At 39.3% G+C, this 20906-nt stretch overlaps 1 protein-coding gene across 1 annotated transcript in view; it reads left to right on the plus strand.

Moving 5' to 3' along the window:
* The window catches only part of LOC122558088 (fibrillin-2-like), a 339601-nt gene that overhangs the window by 150577 nt on the left and 168118 nt on the right, over nucleotides 1-20906 (plus strand). The window contains exons 11-17 of the mRNA XM_087994253.1: nucleotides 1255-1401; nucleotides 3037-3156; nucleotides 8249-8374; nucleotides 10201-10323; nucleotides 13598-13720; nucleotides 15751-15903; nucleotides 18305-18358. Coding sequence (XP_087850379.1) covers nucleotides 1255-1401; nucleotides 3037-3156; nucleotides 8249-8374; nucleotides 10201-10323; nucleotides 13598-13720; nucleotides 15751-15903; nucleotides 18305-18358 — 846 coding nt within the window. The remainder of the gene's footprint in view (nucleotides 1-1254; nucleotides 1402-3036; nucleotides 3157-8248; nucleotides 8375-10200; nucleotides 10324-13597; nucleotides 13721-15750; nucleotides 15904-18304; nucleotides 18359-20906) is intronic.

The following is a 20906-nucleotide window of genomic DNA, read 5'->3' on the forward strand; positions in this document are numbered from 1 at the left end:
ATCCCAGGGTAATTCTTGTAAATGTGAAACCCTCCGAAACGAGCCATTTAATTCAAAAAAGCCTGGCAGATTCCACTGCAGTTAAATAAATAGATCGCCAGGAAATGTTGAATAATTAAATCCTGGGTAACTGTTACACTAAGCCTCCTATCAGGTTACAACACACACACCAACTAAAACTCCCCCAGAAACTTTACACAGCCCCACCAGATCCTCATCCAACTCTCCCACAACCATCAGCACCTGCCCTGACCTGGATAATAACCCACCACTGGATGATGACTCCCTGTTATTTGGGACCTGAGAAACCCCTCACACCCGAGCACAGCCTTCCTCAGCTAGTCCACCAATGCTGCCCCACCAGACATGACCAGCCCCTCCCCAATCAGACCCAATATTTCCCACTCATTCCAACCTATCCTGGACACTCCATCACTCACCTAGCCCCCTTCCTACTTTGTATACTAGCAACCTACTTACCTGGCATTCTATCCCCTATTCCTAACCTCACTCGTACCTCACATATTCACTCTTTCACAGGAGCTACCAAAGTGACTGTGATGCTGAATATTTATAATACACAACACGGTAACCGAATGCTGTGAGGAAAGGAGTATGGTTTGCCTTTTCTTGTCTAACCATGGCCAATCCACCTAACCCGTACATCTTTAGACTGTGGGAGGAAGCCAGAGCACCCAGTGGAGATCCACACAGACACAGGAAAAACGTGCAAAATCCACAGAGACAGTCACATGATGCTGGAATTGAACCCGGGTCCCGGATGCTGTGAGGCAGCAGTGCTAACCACTGAGCCACCATGCCACCCAAATTGGCCACTTAAGCGGGCCATCCTCTACTATCCCCTCCACTGACTGAATTGCCCCCATGATGGTGAGAAAGCAGTGAGCTCTCTACGCTCCACCAGCCCTCCACCTCCACAATCGCGTCTCCCAGCTCACTCCTCCAGGCATCGTGAATTCTCAGTGATGAGGTAACAGGATTGAGCCAAATTGTTGGACAAACAGAGACTAATTATATGAATATTTAACTCTGGGTTGTTCTTTATGAATTTTAAATATAAACAACTACCAAGAATTTCATGTTTGAAAAGATAAAGCTTCTACAAAGAGAGATTGAAATGTGATTTGTCCTTCCATATAAACCTTCCCCAAAGCAAAGCCATTTTAACATTGAACCCTTTATTAAATTGTTGACATTGTTTTATTATTAAATGAAAACGTGAATTTCTTTCAGGCACTGTTTCCATTAATCAAACAAACATAGATGTCTGTAAACACTTCACCAATCTCTGTCTGAATGGGCGCTGTATCCCCACACCAACAAGTTACCGTTGTGAATGCTATATGGGTTTCAAGCAAGATCTACGCAGAGAATGTGTTGGTAAGAATCATTCATTCATTTTAACCATTAAAAAGTAAACGCTTCCAAAGTGATGCTCACCTTTCCCTGACACTACCAGTTTATGTTTTAACGAAAGGAAGGTTATTTAAAGTGTGGAAGCCCATTGTTTTCCATTACTGATAGACGATGCTTGTGTGTTTTGCAATATTTCAAATGCTTTCCAAGTGCAGGACTCCAGTCACTATGAATTAATAGACATTATTGTTATCAAAATTATGTACCACCGAACACATAAATAAAAGTGATGGAGAAATTACTTCCCTTGCCTTTTGCATTGGGAGTCCATGTACGGTGTTCCTCTTCTTCAGTTGGTGAACACGCTTCTGAAATTAAGCTATAATCTATTTTAGTCACAAGAACTTGAATGAAAAAAATGATTCTGGCCAAATTTCCTTAGGCACAGAAAGTCAGACTGAGCTTCCAATCTGATTAAAATCCTGCCTGTTTTTACAAGGATTGGAGCTTCAACCTATTCCTTACAATGTCAATTCTGTTAATAGCAGTGGGTCAGGAAGGAAGTGCAGCCTAAGCTGGTGTTTCAGCTTCCACAACCGTTCATATCTCTGCAAACACTGCAAAGTGCAGAGGCTTGGGGAGCCTTGTTGCAATATAATGAGCGAAAGGTCTGAAGGTCTATTATAGTCTTTACTGTCATTAAAAAATAATTCCAGTTGGATGGATATGGACCGAGGGCAGGCAGAAGGGATTAGTTTAATTTGGCGTCATCACCGTGGGCTGAAGGGCCCATTTCTGTGCTGTACTGTTCTATGTTCTATGATCATAAAAGTTAGTTCAAAACTTGCAGATCTGTCAAATAATTTCATCATTACCAAAATGAATAAACTACTTCATAACCCCTCATTAAGGACAGCCAATTCTTTACTAATTTCTTTGAGCTGTCAATCATACTCTGAGTTTATGATTACCTGCTGAGATAATTATGCAATGTGGAATGCAGCCAGCACTACCAGTGATGTAACAGCCCGAAGGTTAATATCAGCAAATAACTATTGTAATTGATAGAACAGATAGATAGATCAAACCTCATTAACATAGGCAGTCCTTTTTTAAAACTTTTAATGGACTGGGGATTGAAATAACCTCGGAGTTTGAGGTTCTCGATCTAACATTGGCACAGGCAAAATTGTTTTTAATAAAGGAGGAGCACGTTACTGCAGATGCTAGAATCTGTACTGAAAGCAACAAATACTGGAGTCAGGCAGCATCCGTGGAGAGAGAGCAAGCTAACCTTTTGGGTCTAGATGACTCTTCATCAGAAATGAAGATGTTTTTAGGAATTTGCAGATCTGTGATTTAACATCCTTGAAATAAACATTTAATGAGTGTACCAACCTTTGAAAGGAAATTTAGTTTTCGAATAACACAAAATGAATTTTCATAATTTTAATTTCAATGAAAAGTAGTTGTGAATGAAATAAAAATGCAGAAGAAATCAATAAACATGAATTGAGAATAACAAAAAATGAATTACAGTACAAAATGTTTTAATACTGTAACATTGGTAAAGATTTAATTGGAAGAGGGTCAACTGATATATCTATGGAATTTGACTGTCTGAAATATCACTTACATTATATGCATTGGTCTGTGTAGATGTTGATGAGTGTACATCGAGCCCCTGTACAAATGGTGACTGTATTAACACTCCGGGTTCCTACCATTGTAAATGCCACACTGGATTCCAGGGCACGCCCACTAAGCAAGCCTGCATTGGTAAGTGATAAAACAAAAATAGCAATAAATCTCAATGGAAATAGAAATTGCTCAAATATAAAGTTGGAAAAGCAGTATTTGTGAAATGATAAGTTGTTATTTCAGGCGACAACAGAATATGCCACACAATATTCATACTTTTAACAATTTCATTTTGTTTCTGGATTCATAATTATTTTGTAGAACTTTGCTTGCATCTCTTACAATCGCTACCTTTGTGTAGCGATCGTAATGAGGTCAGCAAGTTGGATGTCATAAAATGTGAGTTCCCTAATTGGGCGAGATTAACAGCCCCAATCAGGGAGTCCTGACTGATAGATATGAACAGGAGTGTCAGACATCCTGTTCACTCTGAGAATTGGCTGTGACAAAGCTGGATCAGTGTCACGGACTCTCAATGTGTGAATAAAGGGTGACTTGGTGACAGGATACTGACCTCTGCAGAGTTACTTCATCTTCATTCACAATATTCTATGGACAGCTATACATTTAGCAACTTTGTACCATTAAAGATCATTAAGAGTTGAATTCTGTCCACTGTCTGCAACAGTGTGATGGAAAACTCCCCACTTGCCTGGATGGGCGCAGCTCCAACAACACTCAAGAAGCTTGGCACCATCCAGGACAAAGCAGCCACTTGATTGGCACCACATCCATAAACCTCTACTCCCTCCATCACCGACACTAGGTAGCATCTGTGTGCAGTGTCTACAAGATGCACTGCAGAAATTCCACAAAATCCCTTGACAGCACCTTCTAAACCGACGACCACTTCCATCTAAAAGGACAAGGGCAGCAGATACATGGGACATCACCCCCTGCAAGTTCCCCTCCGAGCCACTCACCATCTTGACTTGGAAATATATCACTGTTCCTTCACAGCCACTGAGTCTAAATCCTGGGGTTCCCTACCTAAAGGCATTGTGGGTATACCGAAAGCACATGGACTGCAGCGGTTCAAGAAGGCAGCTCACCCCCACCTTCTCAAGGGGCATTTAGGGATGGCTGGCCACCCAGTAACATTGACATCCCACAAAAATGAATCAAAAAGCATTGCTTGTTCTATTCATTCAATGTACTGAGTACTCATGACAAAATGCAAATTCTCAGTCTAAATTTATGATGTACATGACCAAGGCAATCCAACTTTAGTTGATCATTTTGTTGTGTTAGTTTATCTAAGATGCATTTAGGTTTCACAAGTGTCTCTTATCTGGGAGGTATGAAGCTAAGCATCATTATCCTAAATGGATACCTAAATTCAGAGTTGGTTCCATTTCGATGTCAAGTATGCATAAAATAAAGCTTGGTTGCAATGATGAAATTGTCTGTCCACAATCCATAACTGATGGTCACCTTTACCCAGTCTACTGAATCAGCCAATGAGAAGTTGAGTCCCACATACCAAAGGGTTTGAGGTTTAGTATCTGGATTATGTTGAATGAATGTTTTGTGGCTTAGGATGTATTAACTCATCCAGGATTTTCACTATTCCTCCTTTGTGCTATTAAGTTCCAAGCATACATTCTGGTAAGGATTAACAGAATCCACATCAAGTTATTTGAGTTAAGTAACAATAGTCACTGGTCAAGATATAGAAAATCATCAACACTGTTGGAGAGGGGAGAACTTAGTGATACAAAGGAAATTTTAAAAATACGCACTTAACTAATGATATGAAGCCCTATTGACAATTGTGAAACAATAATCAGATTTTGGTTATGGTTGTTCAGGTAGTAAACAAAGGAAGAGAATGCCAAGCATAAAACACTGGATAAATTTTTAAATTTAAAATCCCTTTTCACCCTTGCTCATTATATTCCTCAGATATTAGATTGCCCTGTTTTTTCCATAGCCAAGGGTATGGCCATATCATCCTTTGGAAATACCTTGATCAATTCAACTCTTAAGATGATGACTGACGTTTATACTCTTCTGTGCTCACAGACCTTCAGAAAAATCACAACAATGATTTGCAAAACAAATTTATATTCACGCTTTGTTTTCTGCAGAGCAGAGTTACAGAAGCTTTTTGTGGGCTGCATTTCTGTTCACCATGAAACCTTCAGACCGTGTGTTGGCCTGTTATGCAATGCTCTGATATTCAAGCACAAATGGGCACCAAAGGGTTCAATGTACTAGATGCCACCTGCACAGACTCTCTCGTGTCAAAAATACAGGCCTGACATCTTTTAAGTTGCGATGTAGGCAACCAGGATGTGTAAAAAAGTATGGTGAAGGTTGAAACCTTTTTGCGATGTTGATCTGCCCCAGCCACATACTTTGCTTAGCAGTTCATGGTGCTAATAGGCAGAAGGTTCTGATTTAAGGACTCATTTATAAGCACTTGGTTGGTTGCTGGTTTGTCTGTTGAGGCCACTGATTAATTTCTAGATGTGTTTTGGTGTCTGACAGAAAAGTTAATTATAACTTCCGAAAAGGAGTTATTATTGATGCAGTGGTGTCTTTGTCTGCAATGATTTAACACAATTATGGGTGGTCTGGCACGGTGACCTTTGTATGTGAGGCTGGAATTGATCAGGAGAAGCTGAGACCTGGAAAGGGCACAGGGCAAATGTCAATACTCACAGCAAGTCTCAAGTTTCCCATCATACTTACTTGTGAAAGTTTGGTTTCATTACTAATCTTAGCAATCTTGATGTTAGAAGTTATACAATCTTCAAGATGTAAATACGTTTTTTCATGAAACTCAAAACAAGGGTATTTCTGGAATTGTTAAATGAGTTTGATAATTTTATTAAAGCACTTTTGAAACTATTTGAGATGCCTTCAATACATTGTAGAGGATGCAAAAGAGCATGTTTGGCCTATTGTGCTGAATAGATGATATAACCCACTAAATTCATGTCAGTTGTCAGGTCATTGCTGGAATAGCAGAGAGTTTAGGAGGAGTTATCTGCCCTGGTATAGATTATGTATTTATTATCAATTTCATTGCCTCTTTTTTGAAAAACAATTGACAGATCCAGGTGAAGCAAAGTTCTAGTAATATAACATTCACTGAAATAATCTTGGTAATTATCAGTGTGTTAAGATATTTCATTCACGCTAACATAGCCAGTTTTGTTAGACATGTCTGAGAACCCAACTATTAGGAACACTTTTGGTCATTCTGAACCTTGCATGTCACAAGTTTCTGCTGGGTAAAAGATGCTTTATTGAAAATTTTGACTTTATTTAGTTTGGATTAGAAATACCAGTGAACCACGGCATTTCCCCACAGTACTAGACTGGGAAGGCAATTTGGAAAGGCACAGTGTGGTCTCCCACTTTATTGATGCTCAATGTGCCAATGTAAGTAAAGGGAGAACATCGGAATGGTGTTATTGGACATGTTCAATTTAGTTTCACACAAAGAATTTTATTTTAGATTTCCTCAATATATACAGCCACATATGCTTGTTGCATTGTTATAAACCAAAAAGCACCAAATCATGATTTTAAAAATCAGAAGTCGCATGACACCAGGTTATAGTCCAACAGGTTTATTTGAAATCACAAGCTTTCAGAGCGCTGCTCCTTCATCAGGTGACTTCGCACCATAATGTTAAAAAGTTTTTTAAGAAAGGTATGATTGAATGTTTGCTTATTTTTGTTTGGTAAAAATTAAATAGAGAATAACTTTGAGAAAGAGATCTGGTAGGAAAAGCTTGAGAGACAGAAGGATATATACAGATGGAAGAAAAGAGTGAGAAAATGGGAGGGATTTGAAAATGAATGACTATTCGTGACTGTGAAGTTTAGATATTAGGAGATGCATATAAATAGCCTTGGGATTTATTTTAATCCTGTTTGCCAAGGTCATTTTGTGGCTCCCTTTAGACTTCCTAACTCCTTGTTAAAGTTTTTTTCTGCTTTTTTTTTAATTCCGTGAGGGTTCTGCCTATCTTCAGGTTTCTAAAGTTAACTAGGGAAAGGGTAGGTCCACTCAAGGATGAAGGAGCGAATTGATGTGTAGGGCGGGTCCTTAACAAATATTTAAAGTAAATACTTAAATACTTTACAAATCAATATTCACAAAGGTCAAGGACATTGTTGATGCTGAGTCTAGAGAAGGGTATTCTAGGGCATGTCATTATAAAAAGGAGGAGATGTTGATAAGCTAATACAAAAGGTGAAATCACATGGGATCCATGATGAGTTGGTAAGATGGATACAGAACTGGCTTGGTCATAGAATACAGAGAGTAGCTTTGGAAGGGCTTCTCTCTGACACCAATGGTGTCCCTCAGGGATCACTGCTGGGACACCTCTTTGGTAATGTATATACTTTCATTCCTATGTAACCGTAAAGGTTCTGTTCCTGAGGATCCCCACAACTGATTAAATATGCAAGTGCAGAGCTCGTTTAACAGTAAGTTAAAAAAGGTTAAAAATATGTTAAAAATCACAGATATGTGAGTTTTGCCCGTGGGTGTTAATCTTGTTGATATTTATTTCTTGGGTGCTGATAGGCAAATTCATGAGATACTGAGGAATTATTGCAAATGATTTGTAGGAGAATGTAGGTCTGGTTAGTAAGATTGCAAATGACATAAAAGATTGGGGGAGCTGCAGATACTGAGGAGGGTGATGTTTTTATGAAATTATGAAAGGAGAATTATGAAAAGCAAAGATAGAGTGGATAACTGGAGTCTTTTTCCCAGGGTAGAAATGTCAATTACGAGGGGATATAGGTTTAGGGTAACAGGCGGTAAGTTTAAAAGAGATATGAGAAGCAGGTTTTTCACACAGAGGGTGATAAGTGCCTGGAATGCGCTGCCAGAGGAGGTTGTAAAGGCGGATACAACAGCAACATTTAAGAAGTGTCTTGACAGATCCATGACTAGACAGGAAATAGAGAGATATGGACCATGTGGAGACAAAAGGTTTTAGTTTCACAACATGTCTTGTGTCAGCCAAGGTTCAGTGGGCCAAAGGGCCTATTCCTGTTCTGTACTGTTCATAGAATCATAGAACCATAGAATTCCAAGGTAAGTTCTGATATTGCTTATACACCTTTGAATCAGTTTTGATACAGTTGCAACCCTCTCTTTGTGTCTTTTCATATCACTGCTTGTTTCTCATTTCAGATATTGATGAGTGTATTCAAAATGGACTTCTTTGTAAAAATGGTCGTTGTGTGAACACAGATGGTAGTTTCCAGTGTATTTGTAATGCTGGGTTCGAACTGACTCCAGATGGAAAGAATTGTATTGGTAAGAGATACTGGCCCTCCAATTACACTGGAAACCAATGCACGGACAAAGGACATGTTGCTTTCTATCAAACTTTGCTTTTCCTTGCTTTGGAGTAAATATCATTACTTCACCAAGTATTATATTGATATTTAAGTTGAAAAGAGGAGAAGGTTGAGCGACTGAGTGACAACAGTAACTTGCTATGACGTAGAAGGTGTGGAGGGAATTCAAATTATTTCCATTCCCTTTAACCCACAGCTTTGTAAATCCATTTGTGTGGTATTACTTTATCAGAAACAATAATAATTTGAATCTCTACATTATCAAATGCACTTCATAAATAGAAATATGTAAGCAACGCGACATTGGCTGAGGGAGGAAAAGATTAGGGACAGGTGACCAAAAGCTGGATTAAACATATCCGTTATTGAAAATGTTTTTTAAAGGATGAAAGGAAATTGGAAAAGCACCAGGTTCATACAGCTCCAGAAAGCCAGCCCAGTGTTAATAATGGAGCAAAGGGATTGTGCAGAAGCCATTGTGGGTTGGCGAGGAGGGGATGAGGAGCAATCGGGGCATGTTGCAGGTGAGATTTGAACTGTGGCCTTCTGGCTCAGACTTAGGGACAGTATCACTGCGCCACCAAAGCCCCTAGTGGCCATGACATACTGAATGGAGCACAACTCTCAGGTTTGCTGAAAATGAATCCTACAGCCCTTTGAACTCTTATCAGTAAGGACGGATTATCAAGATCCTGGGAACTCCATCACCTCCAGATTGTCCTATCAGTCAGATACAGTTTGTCTTTGACAAGTATCATTGTCCCTTCATATGCAGGTACAGCATGTAATTAGGAAGGTGAATGGAATGCTGTTGTTTATTAGAAATGGAATAGAATACCAAAGACTAGAATGTCTCCTGCAGCTGTAGGTTTTGCTGAGACTACACCTGGAGGCTGATCTCCATAACTGAGAATGAAATATTTAATTGCTTTCAAAGCAGTTCAGAGATGATTTGTTTGACTCATTCCTAGGATGAAAGGCTTATTTTACAAACAAATTTGAAGAGATTATGTAGGTCTATGTTCATTTTAAAACAGAGATGAGCAGGAACGCTTTTCTCCCAGAGTGTCTTATATAGAATTCTCTTCGTGAGAAGGTAGTGGAGGCTGTGTCTTTAAATTAATTCAAAGCTGAGTTAGATAGATGTTTGGTAGACAAGGGAGCCGAGAGTAAGGAGATCCGCATGGGCATGTGTTTATCTAAATTAAACTCCATCTGCCATTCCTCAGACCACTAGTCCATCTGATGAAGGTCCTGTTATACTCTGAGATAACTTTCTTCATTGTCCACTATACCACCAATTGTCATCAACAAACTTACTAATCATGCCAAATGGATCAAAACTTTGTCTTCGGTCAGACAATATTTTCAACCAATGCCTCCTTCATTCTCTTTATGTTCTGGTGGGTATCATTTCAAAGCAACCTTCCCAGCGAGGATCAAACTAATTCCCATCATTATCACGGAAAAGCAAATTTGTGCACTAACCCTTTCTAATCTCAAGTTGTCAACAAAATAATTCAAAATAGTTTTGCTGCTGACAATACAGCGATACTGTCAACATATTCATTATATGTATTTAATAATCACATCTTGTGAAAAGTATTTCACAAATTTGTTAACTGCATGCATTAAGCAGCTCCTTGTGTTGGAAAAAGGCATTAGTAACGCATATCACCTGTAATTTGTGGTAACCTTGAGAATTAGACTGACTGGTTCAAAAGGAATGAAGCTGTAATCAAAGGTTACAGAAGTTTAATGATAGCTCTTTATTCTCTTCAGACCATGATGAGTGTGCAACAACCAACATGTGCCTCAATGGTATGTGTATCAATGAAGATGGAAGCTTCAAGTGCATCTGCAAACCTGGCTTTGTGCTCGCACCCAATGGGCGATATTGCATTGGTATGTAACAGCACGACGTAAAATTGAAACAAACACAAAAACTTAGCAGGTCTGGTGGCATCTTTGGAGAGAGAAGCAGAGTTAGTGTTTTGGGTCCAATGATTTTTCAATACAACTAAGATATATCAGTGTTGCTTCAGTTATTAATGAACATAGAACATTACAGTGCAGTACAGGCCCTTCGGCCCTCAATGTTGTACCGACTTGTGAAAGCAATTTGAAGTCCATCTAACCTACACTATTCCATTTTCATCCATATGTTTATCCAATGACCATTTAAATGGCCTTAAATTTGGCAAGTCTGCTACTGTCGCAGGCGGTGCATTCCACAACCTACTACTCTCTGAGTAAAGAAACTACCTCTGACATCTGTCCTATCTCTGTCACCCCTCAATTTAAAGCTATGCCCCCTCGTGCTAGCCACCAGCTCTCACTGTCCATCCTATCTAACCCTCTGATTATCTTATATGTCTCAATTAAATCACCTTTCAACCTTCTTCTCTCTCATGAAAACAGCCTCAAATCCATCAGCCTTTCCTCGTAAGACCTTCCCTCCATACCAGACAACATCCGAGTAAATCTCCTCTGAACCCTTTCCAAAGCTTCTACATCGTTCCTATAATACAGTCCAGAACTGTACGCAATACTCCAAATGCGGCTACACCAGAGTTTTGTACAGCTGCAGCATAACCTCATGGTTCCGAAACTCAATCCCTCTACCAATAAAAGCCAACATATCATGTGCCTTCTTAACAACCCTATCAACCTGGATGGCAACTTTCAGGGATCTATGTACATAGACACCAAGGTCTCTCTGATCAATAACACTACCAAGAATCTTACCATCAGCCCAGTACTCTGCATTCCTGTTACTCCTTCCAAATGAATCACTTCACACTTTTCCACATTAAACTGCATTTGCCACCTCTCAGTCCAGCTCTGTAGCTTATCTATGTCCCTCTGTAACCTGCAACATCTTCGTCACTATCCACAACTGTACCGACCTTAGTGTCATCTGCAAATTTACTAACATCACTGGCTCATTTATAAAAATGACAGACACCATTGGACCCAAAACAGATCCTTGCAATACCCCACTAGTAACTGAACTCCAGGATGAATATTTCCCATCAAACACCACCCTCTGTCTTCTTTCAGCTAGCCAATTTCTGATCCAAACCTCTAAATCACCCTCAATCCCATGTCTCCATATTTTGTGCAATAGCCTACCGTGGAGACCCTTATCAAACACCTTACTGAAATCCATACACACCACATCAACCGCTTTACCCTCATCTACCTGTTTGGTCACCTTTTCAAAGAACTCAATAAGGTTTGTGAGGCATGACCTACCCTTCACAAAACCATTGACTATCCCTAATCAATTTATTCCTCCCGAGATGATTATAAATCCTATGTCTTATAACCTTTTCCAACACTTTAGCCACAACCGAAGTAAGGCTCACTGGTCTATATTTACCAGGGTTGTCGCTACTCCCCTTCTTGCACAAGGGCACAACATTTGCTATCCTCCAGTCTTCTGGCACTATTCCTGTCGACAATGACAACATAAAGATCAAAGCCAAAGGCTAAGCAATTTCCTTCCTGGCTTCCCAGAGAATCCTAGGTAAAATCTCATCCGGCCCTGTGGATGTATGATAAAGGAGGCTCAGGAATATCCAAACACTTATGTCAGGGTGCCATCCCATGAATTTTTGGTTATTTGGCTTTCCAAAATGTTGCAACATTCTTGAAGCATCCAGTGGAAGGCCATTGCAGTTTTCTTCCTTTGGTTGTAGCTATATGATGAAGAACTTATGCCCGAAATTTTGACTCTCCTGCTTCTCGGATGGTGCCTGACCTGTTGTGCTTTTCCAGCGCCACACTTTTCAACTCTGATCTCCGCATCTGCCGTCCTCAGTTTCTCTTTTTAGCTATACTGAAGACTGTTTGAAGCATAAATATGATGAGACAGCCTTTACAGATAATTTATTTCAATTTCCCAAAGAATTGGATTCCATCAGGGTGCTGTGTCACTGGATCAAATGTTGGTATATTTTGAGCTCAGAGAAGCTACCCATGTACAAGCCCCATCTCTGCCTCCCAAGCATTACCCCAGAGGGAGGGGAGTGTCCAATCCAGAAAATGCATGTCTGAATTTTGATTTCCACGTCCAATCAGGTACAGAAAGCAAAATAAAGAGTGGGAAAAAAAATCAAATAAGAAAGAGGGCAATAAAGGGACAGAAGGATAAAGTAACAAGACACATTTTCTAATTTAATCTTCTTTTTTCTAAACCTCTAGCAATGCTCAAAAGCTAAAGGAATGAGACTTCACACTTTTAAACAGTAATTGTACTTCCCAGAGAAAAGAGTGGCGTTTATATCGTGGTTTTCACCAACCGCCACTTATCTCAAAGCACGTTACAGCTAACCAAGTATTGATGTTTACTCACTGTTGAAATGTAGGAAACAGAGCAGCAAATCTGTGCACACTGAATACCCACAACCTACATTGTAATAATGACCAGATCATCTTTTGTGATATCTTTGGACTTCTATATTAAATTGTGTTCACCTGAAATTGCAATTACTTCCATTACTATTTTTTATTTCAAGTTCTATCTTGAATGTTAAGAAGTTTAAAGTTAGTAGACACAGTATCATAAGTGTCACTTTAAAGTTGAGAGCTCTTTGATGACTGAGGTACTATAATGGAAGACCCTTGAATAGGTTGAGGACATTAACACATTCTGTCTTGCTCTTAAAATGTTCCAACTGATAATTTCACAATGCACGTGGACTGTGCTTTCAAAGTTTATAGATTTTAGTATGCAAGGTGAAGTCACATAGTGTCCTCAGACCATAGCACTGCTCTCTGATTAGGGAGAGACAGCAAGAACTGGTGTTGGCTTAAGCTAAGGGTCACTCATGTGTGGGGAGAGGTTGAGATGCAGAATCATTCATGGTAACCTAAGCTGGTGTCGGAATTGAACCCACACAGTTGGCCTCACTCTGTGTCACAAGTGAGCCATCCAGCCAACTAAGCTAAAACAGCCACCCCCCATACCACCCCACCATCACTTATTTTAGTTTGAGAGTTTTATGAACCCAGCATTCTTTAAGAAAAGGACTGTTAGTCCTGTGGCAGTACTACATCTGGAAGTTAAGTAAGCCAATTTTTTTTAAACGGAATTAAGAGGACAGCTTTCATTATTCTGTGGCAGCTGAAATAATGATGTTGAGAATGTAATATTTTATGCTTCTCTGTTTAGACACTGATGAATGCCAAACTCCAGGCATCTGCATGAATGGTCGTTGCATCAATACTGAAGGTTCTTTCAGGTGTGAGTGCCCCCCAGGCCTCGCTGTTGGTGTGGATGGGCGGGTTTGTGTTGGTAAGAGAGATATATAATTCCAGACAGTGACCCAAGTAAGAAGGGTCACTGCTGTCATTCTTTATTAATTCTTTCATAATATGCCAGAACTTTGTGTGATTCAGACCTTTGGGGAATTCAAATTACTTTTCAGAGACATCTTTAAAACCCCTTCTATTTTGGATTAGACTGTTTGAATATAGTCAAATTGACATATTCATGGAAAAAAGTGGAGAACTGAAATAAATGATGTTTTATAAATCTCTATTGAATTATATGTAAGTGATTGAAGTTTCTGGCATACTCAATATTTCCATCATTACAAATAAATTGTGAAAATGATTTATGTGTTATTTACACATGGCTTGTTTTCTGTATCCTATAATTAATAACAGAAAGCTTAAAACTATTTACAAACCTCCAATTCTAAAGCAGTAAAAAGTATTACAAGGTCTTTTTATATTTAGATTTAGACTTTAACACTTGCATGTGTACAGAAGTAGATTGAAAGGTTTTCAGTGTTGTCACAAATGATGCCATCTTATGTACAAGTACATCGGTACAAAAACTTAAAACAAGATAAAGTTAAATATCACACAACACCAGGTTATAGTCCAACAGGTTTATCTAGAAGCACTAGCTTCCGAATTAAAACAGGATAGTAATCAGGAGCAGAGTTAAAAATTAAACAATACAGTCTCTCTGAGTATTTTGTCAAAAATAAAGAATAAAACTAAAAGTTCAACCACTGCTAATAAAGTTTTGTTAGTTACCCTGCATCAGAAGGGGTTCCATTGCCACATCTGATTCATGCCCAAAATGCACTTTTTTTGTAGGATTTTATAAACTGGATCAGCTTGTGCTTTACCTGCTGGTTCACTTGTACTATCAGGCATGCGAAAAGAGTCAGATGACATCAGTCATCAAATTTCTGAAGACAAATCTCCTTTTGTATTTCTGATAATATGAAAGGTGGCAGCAGACAAGTGGATCAAGTCCACTGGCAATTTAATAATGAGCATTAATTCTGAGGACGGAACTTTTTGCAAAACTAATAATGTTGAAATCCTTCTCTATCTTCTTTGAATGGGTACCATTTTTAAAAATTCACTCCTCATACTGTCTCTCAGCCTGTTGCCCCATTGAAATCTCAACACCACTGTCAGCTTTGAGCAGAACAGTATTTATTACTAGAAAGCGTTAGCATGACACTGTGCTGCCTGAAAGCAAAGTCAACACATAAAACAAGGGAATGTAGCAACACTTCACAAGAATTGCACCAATATTTGAAGGATGCTTTATTTTTCCCTAAAGTGTTGTATAGAGCTGTAAAAATTGAACCAGATGTCTAATAGATACAAAAGGTCAGTCCCTCTGGGGAAACTTCAGGAGCTGACACTTGGAGTTTAACATTCCCCCATTAGTATGTTTAAATTCTATTGTGAATTTGTTAAAGCCTTGCTTCTCACAAATTGCTTGACCTATAATGCTTTTCATGAACTGTAAAAATAAATCCATTTAAACTCAGTGCTTGCTTCCACTTTAGAAACAGGACCATTTTATGTAAATTCTTCTCATGTACTTCAATACTTTAAAGTATCAGTGGTGGCATTTTCCATAAGTATTCTGTAGATTATCATTTCTTTAAACTGTCAACAGTTGACAAGAAGAAAAATGAAATTGAAAAGTTCTGTTTAGGTGATCAGTGATTTTGTGAGAGTTGGAGCCTTGAGATTTTTAATACTGTAAGCTCAACAGTATTTTCACTAGCATTTCACTGACAAAGCACTGAATTGCAGCTCAGTAAAGTATTTTTGTTTTTAAAATTGTATTTACACAAGTGCTGCTTGCATGGAGGCTGCTCATTTGTCCATCCAACAGCGCTGAGATGATCTCTGCTTCTCTGTGTAATAGTTGTGTCTTCACAACTCACACACTGAATAGGGCTTTGATAAACAGAAAGGATTTCCTGACTCAAATTCCAGACATTGTGAGCAGCATTCAAGGGCTGTGAGTTCTTCTTTATAGCGTGTTTTCTTTTATTGTTTTAGACACACATATGCGCAGCACATGCTACGGAGGAATTAAGAAGGGACTATGTGTCCGTGCATTCCATGGGGCAGTGACAAAGTCTGAGTGCTGCTGTGCCAGTCCAGATAATGGGTTCGGAGAGCCATGCCAGCCTTGTCCAGCGAAAAACTCAGGTACGTTTTCATCCTGGAAGCATGCCAAAGCAGGAGAATTTAAAAAGAATGGAAAAAAACGCAGTCTAGCTTCATTCCAACAGCTGCATACATAATTTAAAACTACTGTATATAGCTCAATTTCATGAGAAAATAAATTGAGCAAATGTAAAATAAGCTGTCAATTCACCGTCACCTGGTTTGTGCTACAGCCCAAGATCATTTTCATCTCTTGTGTCTGGCTTGTCACCTTGGCAACTTGCACAGACAATTTTCCCGTTATATACTGAACTGATTTAAAATAGAATGAATAGCCTCGCTCTGAATTGGTATCATGTTCTTTTTTTAAAAAAATTCTTGAACAGATTGTACTGTAAATCCTAGAAGCATTGAATCCTGAGCTGATTTTCACCTTAATGTCTGTTTAGAAAGAATTTATTTGCTGATCTATCAAACTTGTGCTTGTTAAATGCTGAGTGAGAGTTAAATATGGTACTTCTGGGGATGTCTGTATCGAATGTATATCTTGGAGGAGAAAGCGAGGACTGCAGATGCTGGAGATCAGAACCGAGAGTGTGGTGCTGGAAAAGCACAGCCGGTCAGGCAGCATCCGAGGAGCAGGAGAATTGATGTTTTAGGCAGAAGCCTTTCATCAGGAATCCCGAAATGTTGATTCTCCTGCTCTTTGGATGCTGCCTGACCGGCTGTGCTTTTCCAGCACCACACTCTCGACTCCAATGTATATCTTGTATGCAGAATGCATTATCCCAGGCAACTCAGTGCTTACGCTAACAATAAGCCACCAAGAAATATCACAGACAAAAACAGAGTGATGGAGAAACTCAGCAGGTCTGGCAGCATCTTTTGAGAAACAGAGTTAATGTTTGGAGCCCAGTGACCCCGTGTGAGAACATGCTGTTTTTGTTTCAGAGTTCCAGTACATGCAGTTCTTTGTGTTTATTTAAGAAGTATCAAGAATTCCTGAGCTCAGTATTAGCTGGTCTAACCTCAGGGATCAGAAGGAATGAAACAATTAGTTTTAGTCTCATTGTTGTGCTATGGAATGCTATTCAGAATTTATTGCATCTTTCACAACCTCTGGACATCCTGAAAAGCTTTGTTGTACTTTTAAAGCGTAGTCATTGCTATAACACAGGGGAGCTTTCCCTCACAGCCTTGGTTCCAATGCACAACATCAGTGCACAGAAGGTGAAGACAGATGGAGGCTATAATAGTACAGACCGTATCAGACCATGTGACAAAGCAGAATTTGGCCATTTAGCCAATCAAGCCCCATCTGCCATTTGATCATGGTTGATATGTTTCTCAATAGCCTATTTATCTCTGTTCTCAATTATTTGGCCTCTACAATCCTCTATGGCTTTGAGTTCCACAGAGTCATCAGCCTCTGGATGAAGAAATGCTTCTGCATTTCAGTTTGAAAGGGTCATCCCTTCACTCTGAGGCTGTGCCCTCAGGTCCTAGCCTCTCCTACCAGTGGAAACATCTACTCCTTCTCCAATCTATCCAGGCCTCTCAGTATTCTGTAAGCTTCAATCAGATCCCTCCTCATCCTTCTAAACCCCATCATGTACAGACTCAGAGTCCTCAGTTACTGATTAATGCTGTATAAGTATTCTGTAGACATAACAACTACACATGAAAAATGATAAGTTAATGTTTTCACTTGCTTTCTAATTTGGGAACTATGATTAAAATTTATTCAAAATTCATAAATTATTTTTATTTCCACCTACTTGATATGCTTGTCAGTTGCCATTTTCCTGACCTGACTGGGCAGCATGGTAGCTCAGCGGTTAGCACTGCTGCTTCACAGTGCCAGGGAGCCAGGTTCGATTCCAGCCTCGGGCGACTGTCTGTGTGGAGTTTGCACATTCTGCCTGTGTCTGCATGAGTTTCCTCCAGGTGTTCTAGTTGCCTCCCACAATCCAATGATGTGCAGGTCAGGTGAATTGGCCATGCTAAATTGCCTATAGTGTTCAGGGATGTGTCGGTTAGGTGCATTAGTCAGGGGTAAATGCAGAGGAATAGAATGGGTTTGGGTGGGATACTCTTCAGAGGGTCGGTGTGGACCTGTTGAATCAAATGGCCTGTTTCTACACATTAGGGGTTCTATGATCTGCAACTACCTATTAGCATAATTCTAATTCATTGAGTGTCTGTTGTATCCAAAGGATGCTTAATAAGATACCTCCATTTATTCTGTATTTAAGGTACAATTAAACATAATGATTTAATATCACTTACATTTCTGTATGTTTTATATGTGCTATCAGTATGACTCTGTTTGAAACTGCATCTTTGTAAGTAATTTTATTATCAGATGAGCTAATGTTATTCTGGAAATAGTCAGCTTTCCAAATTCATGATTACTAACCAACTTCTTGATCTGCATTTACAGCTGAGTTCCAGGCGCTGTGTAGCAGTGGAATTGGTATCACAGCTGATGGAAGAGGTATAGTGAAAAAAATTCTCATTTCACAGTAAAAGGGGTTTATGTTTTGCTTAATCTGTATCTGTATCAATTCTCGATCCTAATTCTTGAGCAAAAGATTGCTTAGTTATATGTCCAAAATTTAGTACATTAGGAAGACTTGGTTTCTTCAACAAATCCACAAGTATAACTTTAAGTCAGATTTATTCAGCCCTCATTTGGAAATCTGAATTAGCCATCCTTTCAGAAAATGATAATTACAGGTTCTTCTGTAACGTGTGTTTTGTTATTGCGAATTTGCTATAATGCGATTGACAAATTGGGGACACTGTTTTTAAAGCATGAACTTTTAAAGTGTGTATTGGTCATAACGTGATTCCAGCCCCATCTGTTTAAAGGATGCTGCTGTTACACAAGTCTCTTAGAACATGGGATTGCCCAAGAATGGAACTACCGCGTTATAGCTGAACCTGCTGTACATGCAATTATCTCGAATCCTGTTTTGTTTGCTGAAGATTTATAGGGAAATGACCAGCTGTTTCCACAAGCTACACATTGCAAATCCTGAACTAACTCCCTGTGAAAATGGGAAAAGCCGTGTTTGGGCATGAGACTTAGGATTTCCTAAGACCTCCTCTATTTTTGCCATGTCAAAGAAACTCTCTGTCGAGGGGAATATCTGGACCCATATTTCTTTAACTAATCAATTTGAAAAATCTTCATACAGACAGATAAGTTCCACTCTTAGCTCAAAGATGTATTTTGGACAAGAGGGTGAAGTCGGGAGGTGGGAATTTCAATAACCTGCATTTCCCAAACATCCTGCTTCTACAGACATCTGTCCAGAATCGTTGTGAGTTACAGTGACTGCTGGGTGACAAGTTGTTAAGTGCTATAACTTCACTGTCTCCATATATTTTCAGACTAACTCGTTTGGCAAAATGCCACTGTAATAAAACTTCAGGAGGAACCAAATTGGGCAGCAGCTTCCTGGTTTACTTCTCCTTGTGTGGCCATAGGAACGTGCTTTTCAATTTACTCATTAGCATTGATAGCATTACCATTAACCCAACCTCAAGATCTAGGCCTAGAGTCTATTATTGAACTGTGTTGTTTATTAGCTCAAGACAATGTGAACTTATGAAGAGTGTTCTGTCCCATGATGGTACTGTGTATTTATTCATATCTCTGAGATCCTTTGAGTAAGTGCAACAGTTGTTTTTAAACAACTGGATTGGGAAGATATTTCCTAAATTTACTGCACATTGCTTGATGGAGTAAGTTTGGCTTGTGTAAAGATATGGGTTCCTATGTCACCTTTGTACTGACCATATGGATATAAAGGCAGCATTGCAGTTTCCTCTTCCTGGTGGTCTGCATTGTGTTCATTTTTGGTATAGCTCAGGTTTGCTGCTATTACCACTAATAAATTATAGGTCTTTCACTCTGGATTATAAACAGAAATTGCTACCCTGGTTGGGAGTTACATGATCTCTAATGGCTTGTTTTGAATAGAAAATATGTGGTGCAGTGCTGAATCACACAGAACCAAAAACCCCAGTTCTTAACTGAAACTGGAATGCAGTAGGCAATAGGGAAAGCACTGTCATTTGTTTCAATGGCCCTGGGCTGTTCTTTTATTCCTGTAAACAAACATTTCAGCTTTCCTTCCCAATTCCCATTATGTGGGTTTGGTGGTGACCAAAACCTCGTTCAACTTCCCACGTAATTGGACAGTGTGTTTGTACAGCAACACACTGAGTAACTGGGCCGCACGCTGTGAAGGCATTTATGTTAAAAAATGTTGCAATGATGGTTATGCACAATGACAGTTTCAATGTACTTTGCCACTCTGTGGTGACAAGGCTGTATCTCCCACATAAATTGGAAACAGTTAAAAGCAAACTCCATAGGGAGGTCTCAGCAACCCAGCAGTGAAGCGAAATATTATAAAAGCTGTCGTACCAAAAGCATTTGTTTTTGAGTTTTGTAGTTTAAATGAGAATCAACATCACAGCTGTGTTTTCGAAAGGGTCCAGTGATATTGGTTGTCATGAGTTTGTCCTGTTTATTTAAAAGGAAAAAAATTAGAATTTAATTCTCCAGTGATTAATTGCATTAAAAGATTACCTGGATGCGTAAAGTCAGCTATTATTTATCATTGAGAAGGGCAAGAAGGAGCTAATCTTCATTTTTCAATGTGGTGTATAATCAGTCATGCAGGAGTATAGTTGTAAATGCTTACAGAGTCATGCAGCCCAGAAACAGACCCTTTAGTCCAACCAATCCATGCTGAGAGTAATCTCAAACTAAACAGTGGGGACATTGTCTACATTCATGTTGCAAGTACAGATGCACATGACAGCATCAGGAGTGAGGGTCAATACTTGCCAATTTTCAGAAAAAAGTGAATGGGAATGTGTCCATTCAAACTGGAATGCCTTAAGCCAGAGAATGTAGGAAAACCAAGTGATATGATTGTGAAGCACTCTTGCCTCGTGACCATGTCACTGCTGGTAGTAACTCACTTCGGACAATTGGATTTGCTAACTCTTACATGTCTCCCCAA

This window comes from Chiloscyllium plagiosum, unplaced genomic scaffold (assembly GCF_037043375.1).
Source record: "Chiloscyllium plagiosum isolate Xiang-an unplaced genomic scaffold, Cpla_swu_hap1 HiC_scaffold_2, whole genome shotgun sequence".
In the NCBI taxonomy this organism is placed as follows: domain Eukaryota; kingdom Metazoa; phylum Chordata; class Chondrichthyes; order Orectolobiformes; family Hemiscylliidae; genus Chiloscyllium; species Chiloscyllium plagiosum.